The following is a 19713-nucleotide window of genomic DNA, read 5'->3' as shown; positions in this document are numbered from 1 at the left end:
GGTATTCCATCTGTATGCGGAAGCATCTCCCTAAAGAGCTAAGCAGAGGCGGTACCTTCAGGAAACTAATGGTACTCCATCTATATGTGGAAGAACTTGCAAAGCGATCTTTTGGTTTTTAGACGTACAAATAAACTAACTTATATTATTCCTCTTCATACGCGTGTCTTTCTAACTGCATTCTCTGGTTCTACGTCTGATCGCTTCATTCAGGCCTAGTATAGCTCCTCCCTGCATCTGCCCTTCTCACATTATCTAATCTCGTAGAGCCTTTGCCACTTCTCAGGAACCGCATCCGACTTGGGAGATATCTGTTGCACAGGTTCGCGTTGCGTAACCACCAGCAGCGTGTGCTCTCTGGCCCCTTGAATGCATGCTGCCTTAACGGGATTTAACTGTTTCCACCTTTTTGTGCACTAATATAATTTTAATTGTATTTATGTCCGTTACACAAGAAAATCACTCGCATGAAATTGTATATTGCATTGTGCATGCATCGGTGGTAATGGAATTGCAACAAAAGATGTCAAAATTTTAATTTTTTTATTATAAGTAATATTAACAAAAATGTCATGTTAATAACTGCATTGTAGAATTTGATGCAGTTCACACTGAATTTTATGATTATTACAATTTTTGTAACTTCACATTTTATTTATAAAGTTCGATCATTTGAAGATGATTTTTTTTTCAATGGCTCTTTCAGCCCATTAGACCGCGCGGCTACTACCGTGAGCGGCGAAGATCATTTAAGGGACTGAAATATTTGTCGATGTGCTATTACTATTAATAATAATAATAATAATAATAATAATAATATTATAATTATTATTATTATTATATATTTTACATATATAAGTTTTTATGTTGTCGGATATAAAGACAATATTTTGGTTTCTAAATTAACACACACACACGTATATATAGGAATTAAGCTAACCGCCACACAACAAATATACTCGTTTTTAATTTCTTACAGTTAGACCTTTTATTTCTGCTATATGATGCGGCCGTACAAGGCCATCATCAGGCAGTTGTATATAGGAATACGTACAGTTACTGAACTACCGACACGGATCCATACCAGTGCAACGTGTCGTGTTGTATACTAACAGAAAATTTGCCTCGAGTTTGTAAGAATTGCAAAATAAGATAAAATATAAAAATGAAATACATGCCATGTGTCAAGTTATTTTTATTTTAAGTGAGATAAGTGTTGAATATATTACGGAAATATTAAAAATAGTTAAAATATTTAAAAATATGTATTATGTATGGAAGGTTAAAAAATATGTATGCAAAATTAATTGTAAGGCTCCAGTGCTGCAGTGTAGAATTGGGCATGTTATGTCATTTGTCCTCTATTTGACATAAGGAAAAATTGCCTGATCAGTGGAAGGAGTCTATTACTGTACCGGTTCACAAGAAGGGCGATAAAACTGACTGTAGTAATTATCGGGGTATATCACTGCTATCAACTTCATACAAAATTTTATCCAATACACATAGATGAAATTATTGGGTATCATCAGCGTGGGTTTCGTCGTAACAGATCAACTACAGATCAGATCTTTTGCATTCGTCAGATATTGGAGAGAAAATATGAGGTACATCAGCTATTCGTAGACTTCAAGAATGACTATGATTCAGTTAGGAGGGAAGTATTGTACAATATTCTGATAAAGTTTGGGATACCCATGAAACTAGTAGGCTGATTAAAATGTGTTTAAACGAAACGTATAGTAAAGTCCGTGTAGATAAACATTTGTCTGATAAATTTCTTATCCAGAATGGTCTAAAACAAGGAGATGCTTTATCGCCACTCCTTTTCAACTTTGCCTTAGAATATGCCATTAGGAATGTCCAGGGAAACCAGGTGGGACTGAAATTAAATGGGACATCTCAGCTGCTGGTCTATGCTGACGATGTGAATCTACTGGGTGATAATATAGATAACATTAAGAAAAAACACAAACTTTAATTGTCGCAAGTAAGGAGGTTGGTCTAGAAGTAAACACAGAGAAAACTAAGTATATGTTGCTGTCTCGTCACCAAATTGCAGGGAAAAATCATGACATGAAGATATGAAAGAGATGTTTTGAAAATGTGGCACAGTTCAGATATTTAGGAACAACAATAACAGATCGAAACCTGATTCAGGAGGAAATTAAGAGGAGACTGAACTCGGGTAATGCCTGCTACCATTCAGTCCAGAACCTTTTGTCTTCTCGTCTGCTGTCCAAAAACATAAAAATTAGAATATACAAAACTACAATTTTGCCTGTTGTTCTGTATGGGTGTGAAACTTGGTCCCTGGCATTAAGGGAGGAACATAGACAGGGTGTTGAGGAGAATATTTGGGCCGAAGAGAGATGAAGTGACAGGAGGTTGGAGAAAACTACATAATGAGGAGTTTCATAACTTGTACTCTTTTCCAAGTATAATTAGAATGATCAAGTAAAGGAGGATGAGGTGGGCAGGGCATGTAGCACGAATGGGGAGACGAGAAATGTATATAGGATATTGGTGGGAAAGCCAGAAGGAAAGAGACCACTGGGAAGACCAAGGCATAGGTGGGTGGACAATATTAAAATGGATCTTAGAGAGACAGGATGGGATGGTATTGATATGGATTGATCTGGGTGAGGATAGTGACCAGTGAAGGGCTCTTGTGAACACGGTAATGAACCTTCAGGTTCCATAAAATACTGGGAAATTCTTGAGTAGCTGCAGAATTGGCGGCTCGTCCAGAAGGACTCAGGTCCATGAGTAAGTAAGTAAGTATGTCATTTGGAGATCTCTGTTTGAAGTTTTCTACGTAGTAACCCGAGGCGTGGAGCCCAGAGGCAAGTTTCTGTGACGTATTGGGTGTGCAAATTCCGTTATGTTTCACTATATGAGCACAAAATATGACGTATATTTTTTGTCTGGGCGTGTTCTACCTGTGCATTGGTTCGGCGTAGACTACTGCTGATGGTGGTGTCGCTGTTCGTATCGAGACTCTATGGCATTCATACTTCATGCTGTATAACAGAGTTTACCTTATTGCAGGACGAAGCTGCTTAAACAATATTTGAAAAGTTAGTTATTACCCTCCCCAGAAAACACATATCACTATTTTTAGTGACGCCCCACACAAATAAAGTCTACTCTTACTTAACATTACAGGAAACGGTACGCATAATTACCAGTGCCCCGAAAGGATGGTTCTACGTCCAAACATATTTTGTCTCGTTAAATGTCACGAATCGAATTATTGGTGTGGCGACAATGTTCTTGAATTGTATTGGCGATGATGTTTTCAGTTGGAATGTTAGCAGGGCCTACCATCTGTCCAGAATAATATTTCCCGTGGATATCTTCAGTCCGTTCATTATGAATTTATCATCCTACGACGCAAAATGATTTTAAGTACTGGTAGCGTTCTAAATAACCCGCTAGAAGAAATAGTGACGCTGTTTTTTTGCGAAGTTAACATTCTTAATATTTTTGTGGCGAAAGCTCACCGTAGCAAAGCGGGTGGAGGCTGGAAACCGTTCGTCTGTCAACCAAGATTGGCTTTTCGTTTTATTATTCTTTACAAGGGGAAATGATGTTCACACGCATGCGTGATGCCTCCCATTTCAGTCATTCTTAACCTAAAAATACCTTAGTAGAGAATTTTTTTTTTGTAATTAAGTACAAATATCTTGTCATTTTTTTTCAGAAAACATTCAGTTTAGGTTAATATTACAGTGCAAATTGACTAATTCCGTTTGTAAATTTTATGGAACCTTCTAAATGTTCAAATTAAAAGGAAGAGCAACGAACATAAATCCTGGCTTCATAATTTTGAAATCCTGGAACCGTTCTAATAGGCCCTCTCGTAGCAGAAAATTCTAATAAAATATTCTGCAGGAAAGCAGTTCATAGGAGTAGGAAATTCAAGTGTGAAAATGATTCTACGCTTTTAACGGAATATCTCACAATTGAAACTTGGAAGCCCTGATTCTGTCAGACATCGCTATAATGGATTTATGTATGGCTTGTAGCTCTTTGTTAAGATATTCTAGTGGCCTGTCATGTACAATATATGCACATACCCTATTCAGCTATTAGATTTTTTTGGTTTTCCTTTTCCATGAATAACCTGATCTCCTTCAATAAACAAGAAAACCTTTGCGGAACGCGTCCACGACATATCGACCTCACAGAGTTCAGTTTCTGTTCCCCCCGCTACTACACGATTTCACAACGCTGAAGGGCATTTGAACGAATAAATTTACAGTTTTAACAACAGAAATCAATGAATGAGTTATCTTCAAACTTTATTCACACAGCGCTCATTGATGAAGAATCCAGTGGAGGCTAAAGAAAGAAGTTCCCTCGAATTCTTTCATTTTTTGTCTTTTTTTGCAATACAATTACTTCTGCCAATCACAGCCGGAGCCTCATCAATAGGGAACCAAAAATTTTGTCCCAAGAAAGTTAATATTTGCTAAAAAGAGCCACCATTTCGGAAACAGTTCACCAGCATCTGTCGTTCCTTCCATAGGAACCAAATCCAGATGTCTCAACACTGACTGAAAGTCCTTATTGACTCCTGCAACAAAAGCAGCGTCATCAGGTGTAACCAAATACGTTACAAAATCTTTATCTCTTCTTTGAGCTGACTACATCTGCCAAATCGTTGACACAATCAGCTGCTGTATTCGCAGTGAGACTAGTGACTTTAAAAAGTTTTTCTTTGGAACAAAGCATTTCTTCCTCACGTCCTCGCAATCCGTACGTAAATGGTCTTGATATTTTTGTAATAATTTTTGAAATAGCAAGTGTTGCAAGAACTGCTGCTTCGTTTTATTTAGTAGCAACAGTGAACACGTTCTGCGCAGATCAGGCTTGACATTCTGTAATTTGTCTTCTTTATGTTTACATAAAGTTTCGGTAATGGTGACGTAAATTGTATTATTCAGGCAGTTACTTACTCTTGCTGAATATGGGGCAAACAATTTTATTGCCCACTGTCCTAACAAGTACACGTCTTTGAATTTCCCTTGAAATACATCGCTTCTACATTTTGACACAAATATAGAAGGTAAAGTTGGCTCCTGTACTGAACTAATAAACACTACACCATGAAGGCGTATGGTGGAGTCGATGTATAGATCCACGTTTTCTTGACCTCGGCACTAACTGGAGGTGAGTGGTCAGCTTCACGCCCCTGCCACTTTACCCCAGGGAAAGAGTCCCCGGTATCCATTGGATAGGACGCTGGGTGGGCCCAAGAGCCGGTCTGGATGACGTGGAAAACCGAAAATTCGTGAATCTACCGGGACTCGAAATCCTAGGCCTCGTTCATCAAGCCCGTAGCCAGTCGCTATCCCTGCTCCTGACACAGATTGCAAGGTCCACTCGCTAGAGAAGGAAAGAGCTGCGATGTCGCTCCTTGCGGAACGGTTGCAATCATCATACGCTAGAACCCCGGTCAGTAACGTCCGTAAAGCGACGTGGCACAGTAAACCCATTCTTCCTTACACTTTAGGCATAATATAAATCGTTTTACTTGAAATATGCAAGAGGAAAATTGTTTTTTATTCCAGTTGATGGCCAACAGCGATCCTGAAATTCTTGGAGCGAATGAACACATTTCTGTGACTTATTAAATACTGTTTTCCGCCTGTATACAAGAGTTTCTTGGCTTTGGTGCAGTTACTGAGGAACACACGTGTCATGGACACTTCGGTTTATTGAACTTGAGCAGCAAAATGCTCGGAAATGTCCAGTTCCTTGGCAGCAGCTAACGAACGCAGAGCATTTGGTTCGAGACGCTCTGCGTCACCCGATACCAATCAATAGCTATAGATAAGCTAGAGGACGGGTAGCAAAACTTATTTAAATTTTGGCCCATGAATCCCCACCCCAAAATAATCTGAAAGAAAAAGCAAAATAAATGAATTCACCATTGAAGCGGGCCACATTCTATAATAAAAAAAGCTCAGTGCTTAAAATGAACTACTGGCAGGCCGCTGTACAGTCTCGATAATGGCGAAGTTATTAAACAAGCAACTACAGAGCGATACTAGTGTGCAGGACTAAACAGCGGGGACCTGCACTTATTTGCTACACGGCACATCTCAAAACATATGGCCCCTCTCAGTAGGGAGGGCCTCCACAGTATGATGTAGAGCCGCCACTGATAAACAACGCATATTTAATAATGTATGACATACACTTATTTGCGACATAAAGTAAATAATTGAGGATATAAATAGTTTTACAACCAGAAATTAAAATGTAGGGCAAACGGCGATTGACCACATGCCTCAAATGAAAGTCTGTAGAATTTATATTGATAAACAATGAATATTAATCTAAAAGGCAAAGAGTGATTAGCAACATAAATCTTAAACCTACACCTAACTAACTGTTTATGTGCATAATGCACACACCGATTTGCGACATAAAGTGAATAGGCACTAAACTTATTTGCGACATGCATAGTGCCCACACTGCCGATCACAATCCGGCCTCGCGGGCTAGGGCATGAACTGTCTTCGCCCGCCCGGACACTGGGATCCCACTAAAGACATGAACATCTGTGTTTAGGTTGCGACCTTGCGACGGGCTGTTCCCCCGTGCAGGGAATACTGCCGACTGTGTATAGGATTAAGAAACTAAAAACGCGGCCGAAGTCCAACAAAAGGGCTGTAGAGCCACAGATATATATATAGACAGACAGATAGATGGATGGTTGGATCGATAGATAGATAGACGGATGGATAAACAAAAAGAAAGACAGAGAGACAGATATATTGTCTAGGGTGGTGAGAGCTACATTAATGTAATTTTCAGGATTCTAGATGGGCCAGAAATTTTACGTGCAAACTCCGCAAATGAAAGGCGCTAATTCAAGAACGAAGTAAAGGACACCTTCAATTACCCGCGTGCGTCGTGAACAAGATAGTCGGCCGGCAAGTTTTTGACAGAGAGAAAAGAAATTCCATCTTCATCGAAACGGCACTAGAGCTTTCTAAATGCGTCCCATTCTGAGTGCCTTCTAGGGGCGTCTGTAGACCTAGATCCTATATGTACGCGGACAGTTGGAGACTGCAATGTCAGTGCTGTGGAATGTCCAGGAACGCGTCCGGCGGGCTCACTGTGTGTAGACCTGCAGGCCTAGGCATGGTCAGTCAAACGTAGAGTTCGAAATGGGTGGACGGATTCGAATTGCTGCCGAACACGCAGACTGTGATGAAGATGATTCAGGGCTGTGATGTCCCTGGAATTTAAAATTAATTTTATTTTTCATTACAGGTCTAGTTGTGTGTAAGTTCTTCCCAGTTAACAGAAGTAGGCCCAATTTTACAGCTAAACCCAGCTACATCCATGGGCTGAAGTCCGCTTTAAGCGCCTCATAGCAACCCACATAGTCCACTTCTTCCGTGGAACCTGAAGGTTCACTGTGTACCATGTTTACAGGAGATCGCCCCTCGAACGTATCCCAAGCCAGATGAACCCATTGCACATTCTTAAAATTAATTTTCTTTAAGATTTCTTAATATCATTTCTTCAAATGATCTCTCATTCTCAAGTTTCCGGAATAAAATGCTCTATGCATTTTTCATGTCTTTCTATGCATGCTACATGACTCGCCTATCCCGTTCCACTTCACGGCAATGTCATTTCCTTCTGGGTCGCCAATTTACGAGCACCCAGTCTTGATATTTTCCCCTTAAGGTGAGAATTAACAATGACGGACATCTCCACATCCTTTTATTCATTGTGCTCTTATAATGTCATAAAGAGGACTACCAGCCGCGTGACGCCTGTAACAAAGGATTTATAAATTATATCCCAACATGTTTTCTTCCAAGATATGAATTTTATGAACGCATATAAACACGCGCAAGCACGCGCGCAAAGTTTTCAGTTCATTTGTTAGCAAAATGGATAAACATTGTAAGTTATTTAGAATTTCATTTGGAGTACTTGATTTAAAACGAAATTACACAGATTCAGAAAACATCTGTGCTACTTACAGTTATTTTCACTTCTTCACCATGGAATCTTTCCTGTCTAAACTTGACTGCCTTTGTGGACGTTCAGCATCTCTTTCAGACGTTTCTCTGCAGTGGACGACGTGTCTCACGTAAACAGACTTCATACTACAAACTTGAAGAAGACTACATACAGAGTTACACTTTTTTTTAAGATGGCGGGTGCAAGCTGGTAAGTTTGGTAACCAGAAACGGCGCAAAATTACACGGCGTCGTAACCCAGAAGAGAACAGGAAGTTCTGGGAAGAGCTAATCACTTACTTCTTTGATACGAAAACAATCACATAGAAAACGAAGCATTTAACAAATCTTCTAGTGTTTCTTGTGTATTCTTTGCCGCGGGAACATGTTTACCGAGCTGTTGCCTAGCAACGGTAATGTCAATACAGATAGAGACACATTTTTAGCCTCCTTCTCTAATGTAGGTTTCAACGTTCTCCTTCCGTTCTGGGTGTCCTCCCCACACATCAGTTTTGAATGCTTGAACCAATCGTTATGAAACTCTATGGCACCTCAGCCCATTGCAACGGCGTACCTCATACCTCTATCGTTGCTAGGTAACGGCTTTTTTTATTGCTAGTGGGATGGGACTAAGTCCCTTGTACTGCGGCCACTTCTGGCCTATTTTACCAGCCCCAGATGATAGGTGAGGGTCATTGTGGAGCAATTGGTGGAATGAAGATTGGCAGAGGAAACCGAAGTACTCGGAGAAAACCTGCCCCAGCGCCACTTTGTCCACCACAAATTCCACTTGACCATACCCGGGATCGAAATCGGACCACCTCGGTGGGAAGCCAGCGACTAGCCGCTTGACCTATGGCGCAACGGCTTTCTATAAACGTTACCGCGGCACGCGACAATAGAGGAATTCTTAGACGCGTTGTTTTCTATGCGGTGCGTGTCGTATCTAAGGAAAGTAGAAGATTAGTTCTTCCCATAACTTCTTATTCAAAATGAGGAAAGTAGGCTAAAAATGGTCATGGCCCAGTGACCGGCCATTAAGAAGGGGGGGGGGCGATCAGAACCCGTAACTGCCCTTTCATTTGTACGACAAATTGCTCGGTTATCTGTAGATACAAATCAAGTAGCATTTCGAGTTGTACTGACGTCAGCATAAAATTCCTAAACAAATTTCAGTTCCAGTTGCCTCTTGTGTGGAGCTTGGCTTGATTGCAGTAATCGTGTCTGCTGCTTTTACGGTTTCCTTATGCTTTTCCACAGTACAACAATGCCTCCGAATAGCTAATATAATCAACCAAGCTATGGAAAACAAACAATACTGCACTGCTGCCTTCCTCGACGTAGCATTTGACAAAGTTTGGCATCCAGGCCTGCTTTACAAAATCAGAAGAATTCAACCGGCCAAATATTTCGCAATACTGCAGTCGTACCTAACAGACAGAGAATTCGAAATAAAAATCAACGCTGAAGTATCCAACCGAAGAAACATACAATCAGGAGTTCCTCAGGGCAGTATCTTGGGTCCACTCCTCTACGTGCTGTACACCTCAGATATACCGACCACCGAATTAACAAAAATAGGTACGTTCGCAGACGACACAGCAATTTTCGCTACGTCAGAAGACCCGGTAATTGGTTCATCTAATTTACAAGAACATCTGAATCTGATGGAGAAATGGCTACACCGATGGAAAATCAAAGTGAATGAAAGCAAATCGGCGCATGTGACTTTTACTCTCAGGAAAGGCAACTGCCCCTCAGTACGTCTAAATCNTGGGGATGCGCCAGCAAGTCCAACATAGAAATCATCCAGCGAAGTCAATCCAAAATACTTAGAGCCATAGTTGACGCACCTTGGTACGTGTCAAACCAAACTCTTCACACCGACCTCAAGATCCCATATGTAAGAACCGTAATCACAGACAGAATCCAAAAACATTATCAGAAACTGGAATCTCACCCCAACAACGCAATAGAAGCTCTCCTTCAACCTACACAATACAGAAGACTAAGACGAACTTGGCCAAACGATCTCCAGGAAAACTGAGGCGTAATCGATGGATTACAGCTCTTCAAGCCAACTTAGTACAATAGAATAATTATTGTACATGACAGCAAATTAGCTCATAGAATGCAAATTCAGATTGCTGATAAATGATAAATAAAAAATGTATGTAAGGAGTGGACCTTATGCTTTTAAAGCACAGTAAATATGTGCATGAGCCCTACCACTTTCCATAACATTCAAACAGCTCTACGCTTAGCCGTGTTCCACATCATTATCAGAACAAACAGCGACTTCATTTTTCTCTAAAGATCTGTAATTGATTTGTCTTTGTAGTGGTAACGAAGTATGTTTTCTGTGCAGTAGGAGCTCAGTTGTTATATGACTGTTATTTGATGATTTCTTCATTCAGTTGACTGATATCCTGTGTTTTCTTTGAGGTAGGAGAGCAATTCTGGACGAGTTACATAAGATTTGTCACATAAAACAAAAACGAGGCTAATCTGCTGAAGCGCATCGTTTTCGAGCAGTGCAAAAGTCGAAACTCATTGAGCTTGCTGTTATTATGAGTGAAGGGGTATAAATTGTTAGTGTCCGCTACAGAAAGTCCTATGCAAAATGCTCGTCAAATTACTAAGGGTTCATGCCAGTGAAACTGTAGCCTTTGGGATTATGACGTCGTGTCATAGTTCAACGTGTATAGGGAACACAACCAACTTAGCAGTCTGCATACAATACGGTGTCCATAACCCAGTATTTATTATTTCCCTCAGTCGGTCTAGCCTACATACTGTATTTTATATCTCCTATGCTTAGTAAATAGTGTTTTAATTTACCCTAAACACGAGTCATTAAACTAAGGACATAAATGCAAGAAACTTATAAGAATTATTTACATGGTGCAGAGTTTGAATGAACTTAACTTAACCGTATAAACTTGCCGTTTGTATTGCCCAGGCACTCCATTCCTTACTTCTTTATTTGGTTTGAAATATTTCGTAATATTCCAGGAATAATTTACACAGAGTTTACGACTCGAGTTAATCCTTTGTCTCAACTTGTGGGACAAGTAGGTCCTGAATAGGTGTGCTAGCTTTTCAGGCTTGTTTAAAACGTTGCGATGATTACAGAAGAATTTCACATTGCATCGGGTGGGGCAGGATCACATGAGAGTGTCCGTTTTGTCTCATAATAATTTTCAAAATGTTTGCGCGGGACCGGCGGTTGAAGTTGGTTGCGCGCGCATTCTAGCGGGATACCCCTTTGATATTTTTTTCACTTCTCGGACAGCATCCCGCGTGGTGTGGTTGGCAGTGAGCAGCAGCTCCTTGTTTTCAGACTTCTCAATCTTAGCGGACGTTTCAAGGTTTCCAGTTCCTACACCCAATACCAGTGAACTTTTTTCTTTCATTCCTGGCCACAGTAAGTGCCTTTTATTTCATTTTATGTTTTTCTAATCCTTTTACCCCCTTTTCATTCTATGGTTGGGTTCGAAAATGAAACTCCACCCATGGTGATATGTCAGAAGCTCCACCCCGAGTGTTCCATGCAGTAGGAAGCCACGCCTACCCACCAAAGGAGGTGGAGCTTTGAATGGCATTGATGGTTTAGCTGTTGTCCGCCAGGGCGACGCTGCAATCGTTGCGCGCTTCTTTGACTGTTTTTTAACGGACCATCTCTTTGCGCCGACGCCGAGCGGTAGGAGCCGAGTCCGAAGCCATCCTGTACGAAGGAAGGACGTGTGAACAGCGGCTTTGTGTTTTGTTCTCGCTGTACAGTTTTTTTTTTTGTTATTTCTTTTCGAGTGCTCAGGTCTGGTCCAGTACCGCATTTGACGGTTGGGCCTGCAGGCGACGATTGGCAGTTTCAAATTGTTCCGTGTGCCTGTTTTAATAACCAATTTTAGTGTATATTTGGTTGCACCAGATGAAGTAACAGCGCAGTTTGTGAGTTCCCCACGGTCAAGATGAAAGTGTGTGTGTTTTTCAGTGAAAAGGAAAATGTTTGGATCAGATAGTGAGGTACAGACATAGGTTTGTGTTGTGTGTGGAATCAAGATCTTAAAAATAAGTTACGAAATATATTCCGATCTGTTTTGAAAATTAATGGAAAAGATGGCGGACCACAAGATAAGTGAAGGCGGGAAAATGTATGCTGGAGCAGTATGTGTGACGTGTGTAAGCATTTCGGGATAGGTCCGCAGCCGTATGAAGGAGATTTTCAAGGATGCTGGATCCTGGTAAGTGGTGTGGCCGGACGGAGGCGCTACGAGCGGGCCTAAGTATTGATCTCAGCATCCCCTCCCTTCACCCCCCTTTTGTAATGGTTGACTGTACTAGCCCACATCAGTTAACCCAGAGAGTCTTATCAGTCGTATAGAATTAAATTAGGCACTTGGAATTGCTGATCCATCGCCTAGGGCACTAGTTTAGTTAGTCGCAGTTAGCGAGTTTTTAGAAGCGAGGCTGCCCACACTCAACGTATGTTTGGCGGAGCGTAATGGAGCCCGTAGTCCATACGATTGTGGAACTGGGGGGAAGTTAGTGCGAAAGGTCACTTCCGTTACGATATAGTGGCATGAAGGACCTCTAAACTTAGGCAGCGTTTGGGAGTTCACGCTGCAGTCTGCGTTTGATAAACTCTACAGCCGATTTAGCCAGTTAATTGTGATTAGGAAAATGTGTATTTATTCCCATAGCCAGACAAAACCCATAAGGTTATGTTGTGGGCGAAGTGGAGATGTATTGAGCGTTAGAGCAGGTGTTGATAAGGAGTTCGAGATAAACGCTGCCCATATCGTGTTCAGATTCATGTGATCAATAAAAGTAGTAAGTCCGGTATTTGGAAGGCAAACGCGCCATCACTTCTGTTCGCATACCCAACTAGGTTAGCTCTGTGTGGTATTCTGTGCAATTAGAGCTTCAAACTCATAAGAAATTTCCGTTCCTACCTCTCGGTAAGCACAGTGCGTGTCCTGTAAGGTGAGCAGTCGTTTATATCGGGAATCATATGATAAACATACATACGCCGTGTGAGCAAAATGCAGAGTGTCTGAATATTGAAGCAACAGATAGGCCGTAGTGTAGGCCTGAACTCTGTTTCGCAGTGTTCAGTAGCGTGTGACACGACTATGGAGGAAGTTACCTGCATACACAATATAAAGATATCGAACGAAAAGCTTGTGCGGCTGAAGAGAGTACGTATTTCCGTGTTTTCGTTTTAATATGGATGCTTGTTATGAAATTTCTGTTCAATACGGTGACCTCGCCGGACACTTTTGCGTCAGTGGCCCCCAGAATACGGTAGCTGTATCGGCCGGTAGGTTGCAACATTTTAATTCAGATGTGCCGGTTGCATAATAAATATAGCAAAGGGAATAGGCTCGTACAATCTGTCACAAGGCCAGCTAATTCTTTTCTGATCTAATTAAGGGACCGAATATTTTCATGGGTATAATACACCATGAGGGCAAGCTTGTATGACATACAGGTTCAAAACAGCATAAAAATATAGCTATTTTTTGGGATTTGCATGGCGATATTGAAAGTGTTACAGAATTGTGCGTGCGGGAGTGGTGCTACCTTGCCTTCACTGTTTAAGTCGGAATCCCTTACAGTATGACTTTGTTGGAGCATCAGAATTTTAGAGGTTTGCGTGATGTTTCCATATTAGTTTTGCTGTGAGTTTTCTAGCCAAGTCAACCAATGGAAGTTAGAGAACACACAGACTGTAAATAAGTGAGCACGAGAGATTCGTACACCGTGAAATATTTTAGGAGGTATAAGTAGCTAGGTCTGTGTTACCCCTTATCAGCTTACCTCATTACGTTATCGTCAATTCATTCTCGTAATATTCAGAGTGAAACAGAGAAAGAACTGTTAGGAATTCCTGTACGAGGTGACGAGTTTTTCATTGTTATTACACGGATAAGAGCCTGGCTGTTTACAAGTATTCGCATTGAAATTACGTATAATGCGTATAGGCCTATAGGCGCAAAGCGTAGGGTTGCACCTGAGGGCGAGAGTTTGGTTTCAGTCCCTCTGTGTGATGTCAAAGCTTATTATTTCTGACGGAAATTTGGTTACAAAAATATATATATAAGAGCCTGTTTAGTATATTATTTTCTTTCTGGCCAGATGACGTAGTTACTGACAATGTCTGGCAGATGGCGTTAATAGTCAGGCGGCCTCGACGCGTCATTCAGTAACATAATTAAGTTACATAAATGTGTTGTATAAAAGCTAGCGCAATATAGGCGCCTAGGCCTATGTCTGTTTCCTTGCTCCCACACAGGACGCGGACCTTGCGAAAACGTTGGAATGAAGTGCGTTAATTTTCAACGGGTATTGCACTGTTCTCATATTTAAGCCTATATTTACCCCTTTCAGGTCTCATTCACCAAACTGATTGTCTGTTTTGAAAAGTTGACGTACGTTTTGTTAATAGACTTGAAAGGATTCTGACGATGGTGTATGCTGTACAGAGCTATTAGGCTAATTTTGGACTTCATCCATCGTCTGGTATATATAAGACAAAAACCCCAAGGTTTCGGAGACTGGATCTGTTTCCGTCCTCAGGTGGATGGGGCAGGGTAGACCTACTCAGTTGGGCCCGATAGAAAGAGCTAGTCTCAATCACTGTAATAACTTCCTGTTAAATAAGTTTCTAATAAAACAGCTTCATTATTATATACTTCTGCTACCACCATTAATGATGATAATAGTAGCAGTAGTAGCAGCAGCAGTAGAAGTAATTAGTGTTTTTTTTTATTGCTAGTGCCTTGGGACTAAGTCCCTTGTACTGCAGCCACTTGTGGCCTATTGTACCAGCCCCAGATGATAGATGAGGGTGATTGTGGAGCAATTGGTGGAATGAAGATCGGCAGGGAAACCGAAGTACTCGGAGAAAACCCGCCCAGCGCCACTTTGTCCACCACAAATCCCACTTGACCAGACCCTGGATCGAACCAGGGTTGCCGTGGAGGGAAGCCAGCGACTAACCGCTTGAGCTATGGCCCGGCCTTAGTAAGAAGAAGAAGTAGTAGTAGTAGTACTAGCAGCAGCAGTAGTAGTAGTAGCAGTAGTAGTAGTAGCAGCAGTAATTTTAAATTTTGTAAAGAACCCGTTACTTAAATAGTGCATTCAGATTTTGTATATCGGACATACACAGCAATATAATGTGTATACCATATTTCACGCTCCTTTACCCTTGGTTCATTACTTAGCAACATGAGACCAAAGGAAAGAACACTTTTCCGTGGCCGCCATGTTATTATCTTACAGGTATATTGAAAAAAGTACCAGAAAATTGGCATGTGTATATTCTTCCAAGATCCCTTACCGCAAACGATTTTAGGACCCAAGGTTAAGTGCCGGTGGTATCATAAGTTCGAGCATCCGCCATGTTATTCTTAAGGATTTCTAAACATGAGAAAGTGCAGCTTTAGCGTGACAGCCACCGACATAACTTTCATACCACATTTCATGAAACTCGGTCAGCTAGTTCACGAATTTAAAGAGGGAAGGGACAGACATAGCAGCCATGTGTCGGCATTGCAGTAGAACCATCACGGCGTTGGTTCTAATTTCAGGTGGGCAGGCGAACGTGACATTAGAACCTCCCGAGCGTTGGTTCTGACTTTATACAAGTGGACCGGCCAACATGACATTAGGACCTCACGAGCGATGGTTATGATTTTGTACAGGCGGACAGGCGAACATGACATTAGAACCTCCCGAGTGTTGGTTCTAATTTTATACAAGTGGACCGGCCAACATGACATTAGGACCTCACGAGCGATGGTTATGATTTTGTACAGGCGGACAGGCGAACATGACATTAGAACCTCCTGAGCCTTGGTTCTAATTTTATACAAGTGGACAGGCCAACATGACATAAGGACCTCACGAGCGTTGGTTTATAATTTTGTACAGGTCGACAGGCCAACATGACATGAGAACCTCTCGAGCGTTGGTTCTAATTTTATGCAAGTGTACAGCCAACATGACATTAGAACCTTCCACACTCCACTGGAAGCCTGAACTGGGACAGGTTTTTGTCAGTCCCTCGTAACACGTCAACTCAGGTCAAAAGGTCAAGAAATTCCTTGTCGTTGAAAGGTTCATCACCGTCGCGACAAAATTCTGGACATTGGATCTTGCCGTGAGACACATGACTTCATATGACCTGTCAATTTCACGAAGATCCACTTTCACATTATTCCATCAACATTGTGTCTTAACGTAGGATTAGGCCGCGCCATAGCTCAAGCGGTTAGTCGCTGGCTTCCCACCGCGGCGGGCGGGTTCGATCCCGGGTATGGTCAACTTGGATTTGTGGTGAACAAAGTGGCGCTGGGGCAGGTTTTCTCCGAGTACTTCGGTTTCCCCTGCCAATTTTCATTCCACCAAGTGCTCCACAATCACCCTCACCTAACATCTGGGGCTGATACAATAGGCCAGAAGTGGCCGCAGTACAAGGGACTTAGTCCCACCCCACTAGCAATAAAAAATATAAATACCGTAGGCCCGTCGTGTTTCCTGAAGCATATATACATTTTTATTTGCACAGGCGTACTAAGTGTCTCACTTACCTCTTTCTTCGTAGTTTAGTTTGTTCTACCCTAAAAGTCCAGGGTAGAAATTACAAGCCATGACGTTCCTAATTGTATGCCTTTTTCGCAGTTCAATTTTTATTTTGTCTCTCAGGTGGGCCTACAGAGGTTCGCATAAATAAGCGTTATACTTCTACCCTGAACGTGGAGGCAGCAAATTTCTCAGATAGTTTGGCCTTTTCAACCAGTTTGCACGGCGTCACGCCCCAAAAGGCCATTTTCTTTATGCTTGAATCTCACACGTCTGCTTTTCTTCTTGTTCTGTAGTCACCCACCCATTGTAGGCTCTATAACCCGTGCAGTTGAGGAAGCATTAATCTCAACTCATGTGTGTCCCTGGCAATAGAGTGACTCGAGACCTGTAGTCCAGAAGACTCTCGTCTGTTTCATGTTTTCTAGGCGGAGCTCAAGACTCGGGGTTTTCTATTGGGTCTGGCGGCTCGGAGCGTTGACCGTGGTACTTGTAGTTGTCAGCCCGCACTGCGTCAATGTTAGGCTGCTTGGACGCCATTCTCTGCGATCGCCCCACGATCTAGCGGAGCGCCAGCTACAGGCACAGTGTTCCGACAGACTTCGTGTGCATGAGCTCCGCCACGGCAAGAAACGCATCTGCGTCCCTTGCAATTAGGGCTGTGTGCCTCACGTCTTAGGGACAGATTTAGTGTTAGCAAATGCTACACGTAACTTGCAAATTTTCACTGCAAGCTATATGCCCTATGTTGTGGTAACGTACTGCATTGCAAACTGTCATGTAACATCGAATTTTCAACAGGAGTTTTTTTTTTTCCTTCTCGTCTCCTAGTAATTTGATTTCCTTTATTTGTAAGATCTCCTTCACCAAGCCTCATCCAGAAATCGAGCACTGGAATACTAATATTTATTTTTTTGCCTTTGACGCTACAGCCATGGGCTTCGGGCCTACCCCCATGAAACTCCCCGTTTCACTTCGGTTTCCTAGATCTTAGACATTCGGTAGGACTCCTTGGGCTGATCGCTTGTTGCAAGGCCTGGAATAGGTATTTTTTTTTATTGCTAGTGGGGTGGGACTAAGTCCCTTGTACTGCGGCCACTTTTGGCCTACTGTACCAGCCCCAAATGATAGGTGAAGGTGATTGTGGAGCAACTTGTGGAATGAAGATTGGCAGGGGAAACCGAAGTACTCGGAGAAAACCTGCCCCAGCGCCACTTGGTCCACCACAAATCCCACTTGACCATATCCGGGATCGAACGCCGGCTGCCGTGGTGGGAAGCCAGCAACTAACCGCTTGAACTATGGCGCGGCCATAATATTACTTACTTAAGGAGCTGAGCCCTTCTTGAGGAGAAGCCAAATCTGCAGCTACTCAAGAATTTCCCAGCATTTTATGGGACCTGAAGGTACATTACCGTGTTAACAAGAGCCCTCCACTGGTCCCTATCCTGAGCTAGATCAGTCCAATCCTTACCATCCCATCCTGTCTCTCTAAAATCCATTTTAATATTGTCCACCCACCTACGCCTTGGTCTTCCCAGTGGTCTCTTTCCTTCTGGCTTTCCCAACAGTATCCTATATGATTCCTTTTCTGTCGCCATGTGTGCTACATACCCCGNTATTATTATTATTATTATTAACATTAACGTTTCATACCAGATCTGTCAGCACGTGTAGGGTATATGATCATGCCACATTTCACGTGCGTCACTCCAGTCGTGGAGTAGTTATCGCTATCAGACTAAAAGCTGACTGTAGATCCCTTGCAGCTACCGTTTCGTTGTCTTGCATTTTACGGAAAGAAATGCCTCAACAAAATTTGCATATTATTCGCATATTTGTTGCTATTGCCGACACGAGGACGCTACTAAGTGATGCTTGTGTAGTCTCCACCATACAAGTTCACCCGCCATATCGGTATCACTGACAGAGAAATGGGGTAGCCTCCAATGGCAATATGTCCTAACGAAAATTAATTAAAATCCATCCGAAGTCTGAGTTGAAACATGTGGACAGACTGTGCCAGCCCAACTGATGTGGACGTCGTGCGGCAACTTCCTTCATCTTGAAATTTAAAATTTGTGTGAATAAAATTTATAAAACAGTTCCTAGCTTACAGGAAACATTTCGTCTCCGCTGTAAAGACCAAGCAGCAGTAACTGTTTATTGTGACAAACATTTGAGACACAAATACATTCTGTGGGCAGAATGCAGAGGCTTATAACACCAAACGGTGAGTCATACAAAAATGTAAAGAAATATAGTTTTTTTTTTCGGGAGAGAACAATGGAAAAATTAATTTTGTTGTTGCCTGCATGGTTTCAAATCCCATTCGGTGCTTCCTAATATTTTATCTAGTAGAGAGGCATTGGCACCATGACAGTGGGTGCATAACCTTCATATATTTTCATAGTAACCATAGCAACGAAGCGTGTTCTCAAGGCCACAGAAATGGCACGTGTGTGAGTCCAAGAGCCGTCACAGATTGCAGTGCAGCTTTTTCTGTACTGGCACGCCATGTGTAACACTCGAGCGTCCGTCTCTCTCTGTCTCAACCAATTCTCTCAGTCGGGTCGTAGTGTGGAGACAAGCCCAGGAGAATTTTTGATCTTTTCTGTTTCTGAAATTAGGAATGCTGGTGTGTCAGGTGTATGAACTGCCCTGTTTCTCCCAAACGATTCAGGACAGAAGAAAGTGGTAAAGGCAGAAGCGTTTCTCCTGGTGAACCATCTTTGACATTGCAATGGATGTTTTCTCATTTTGAATACAGGCACAAGATGCATCCCCCACCCCAAATATAAGAGTCTAGTAAAGGTAAAAGGGATTCCCACCGCGGCGGCCCGGGTTCGATCCCGGGTCTGGTCAAGTGGGATTTGTGGTGAACAGAGTGGCGCTGGGGCACGTTTCCTCAGAGTACTTCGGTTTCCCTTGCCAATTTTCATTCCACCAATTGCACCACAATCACCCTCACCTATCATCTGGGGCTGGTACAATAGGCCAGAAGTGGCCGCAGTACAAGGGACTTAGTCCCACCCCACTAGCAATAAAAAAAAAGGTAAAAATTTGATAATAAACTGAACCATCTATTTAACTATAAACTCCTTGGCTTGAGTACGCAAGCGAACTA

The 19713-nt window shown here is 42.2% G+C and overlaps 1 protein-coding gene across 14 annotated transcripts in view; it reads left to right on the top strand.

Annotated features, from left to right (window-relative positions):
* LOC111863799 overlaps positions 1-19713 on the top strand; it is a 512607-nt gene that overhangs the window by 301046 nt on the left and 191848 nt on the right. For 2 of the 14 annotated variants that reach the window (XM_033750994.1, XM_033751068.1), the window contains exon 1: positions 11220-12241. The exons of 6 other annotated variants lie outside the window; for them this stretch is intronic. In XM_033750994.1, coding sequence (XP_033606885.1) covers positions 12167-12241 — 75 coding nt within the window. In that variant the 5' untranslated portion in view covers positions 11220-12166. Of the gene's footprint in view, positions 1-11219; positions 12242-19713 lie in introns of those variants that run through there. 6 more of the 14 variants (XM_033750983.1, XM_033750961.1, XM_033751015.1 and 3 more) reach the window with 5 other exon arrangements.

Source organism: Cryptotermes secundus, unplaced genomic scaffold (genome assembly GCF_002891405.2).
Source record: "Cryptotermes secundus unplaced genomic scaffold, Csec_1.0 scaffold1894, whole genome shotgun sequence".
NCBI classification, from domain to species: Eukaryota; Metazoa; Arthropoda; class Insecta; order Blattodea; family Kalotermitidae; genus Cryptotermes; species Cryptotermes secundus.
Note: the sequence above shows the minus strand (reverse complement) of the source record. Positions and strands in the feature narration are given on the sequence as shown.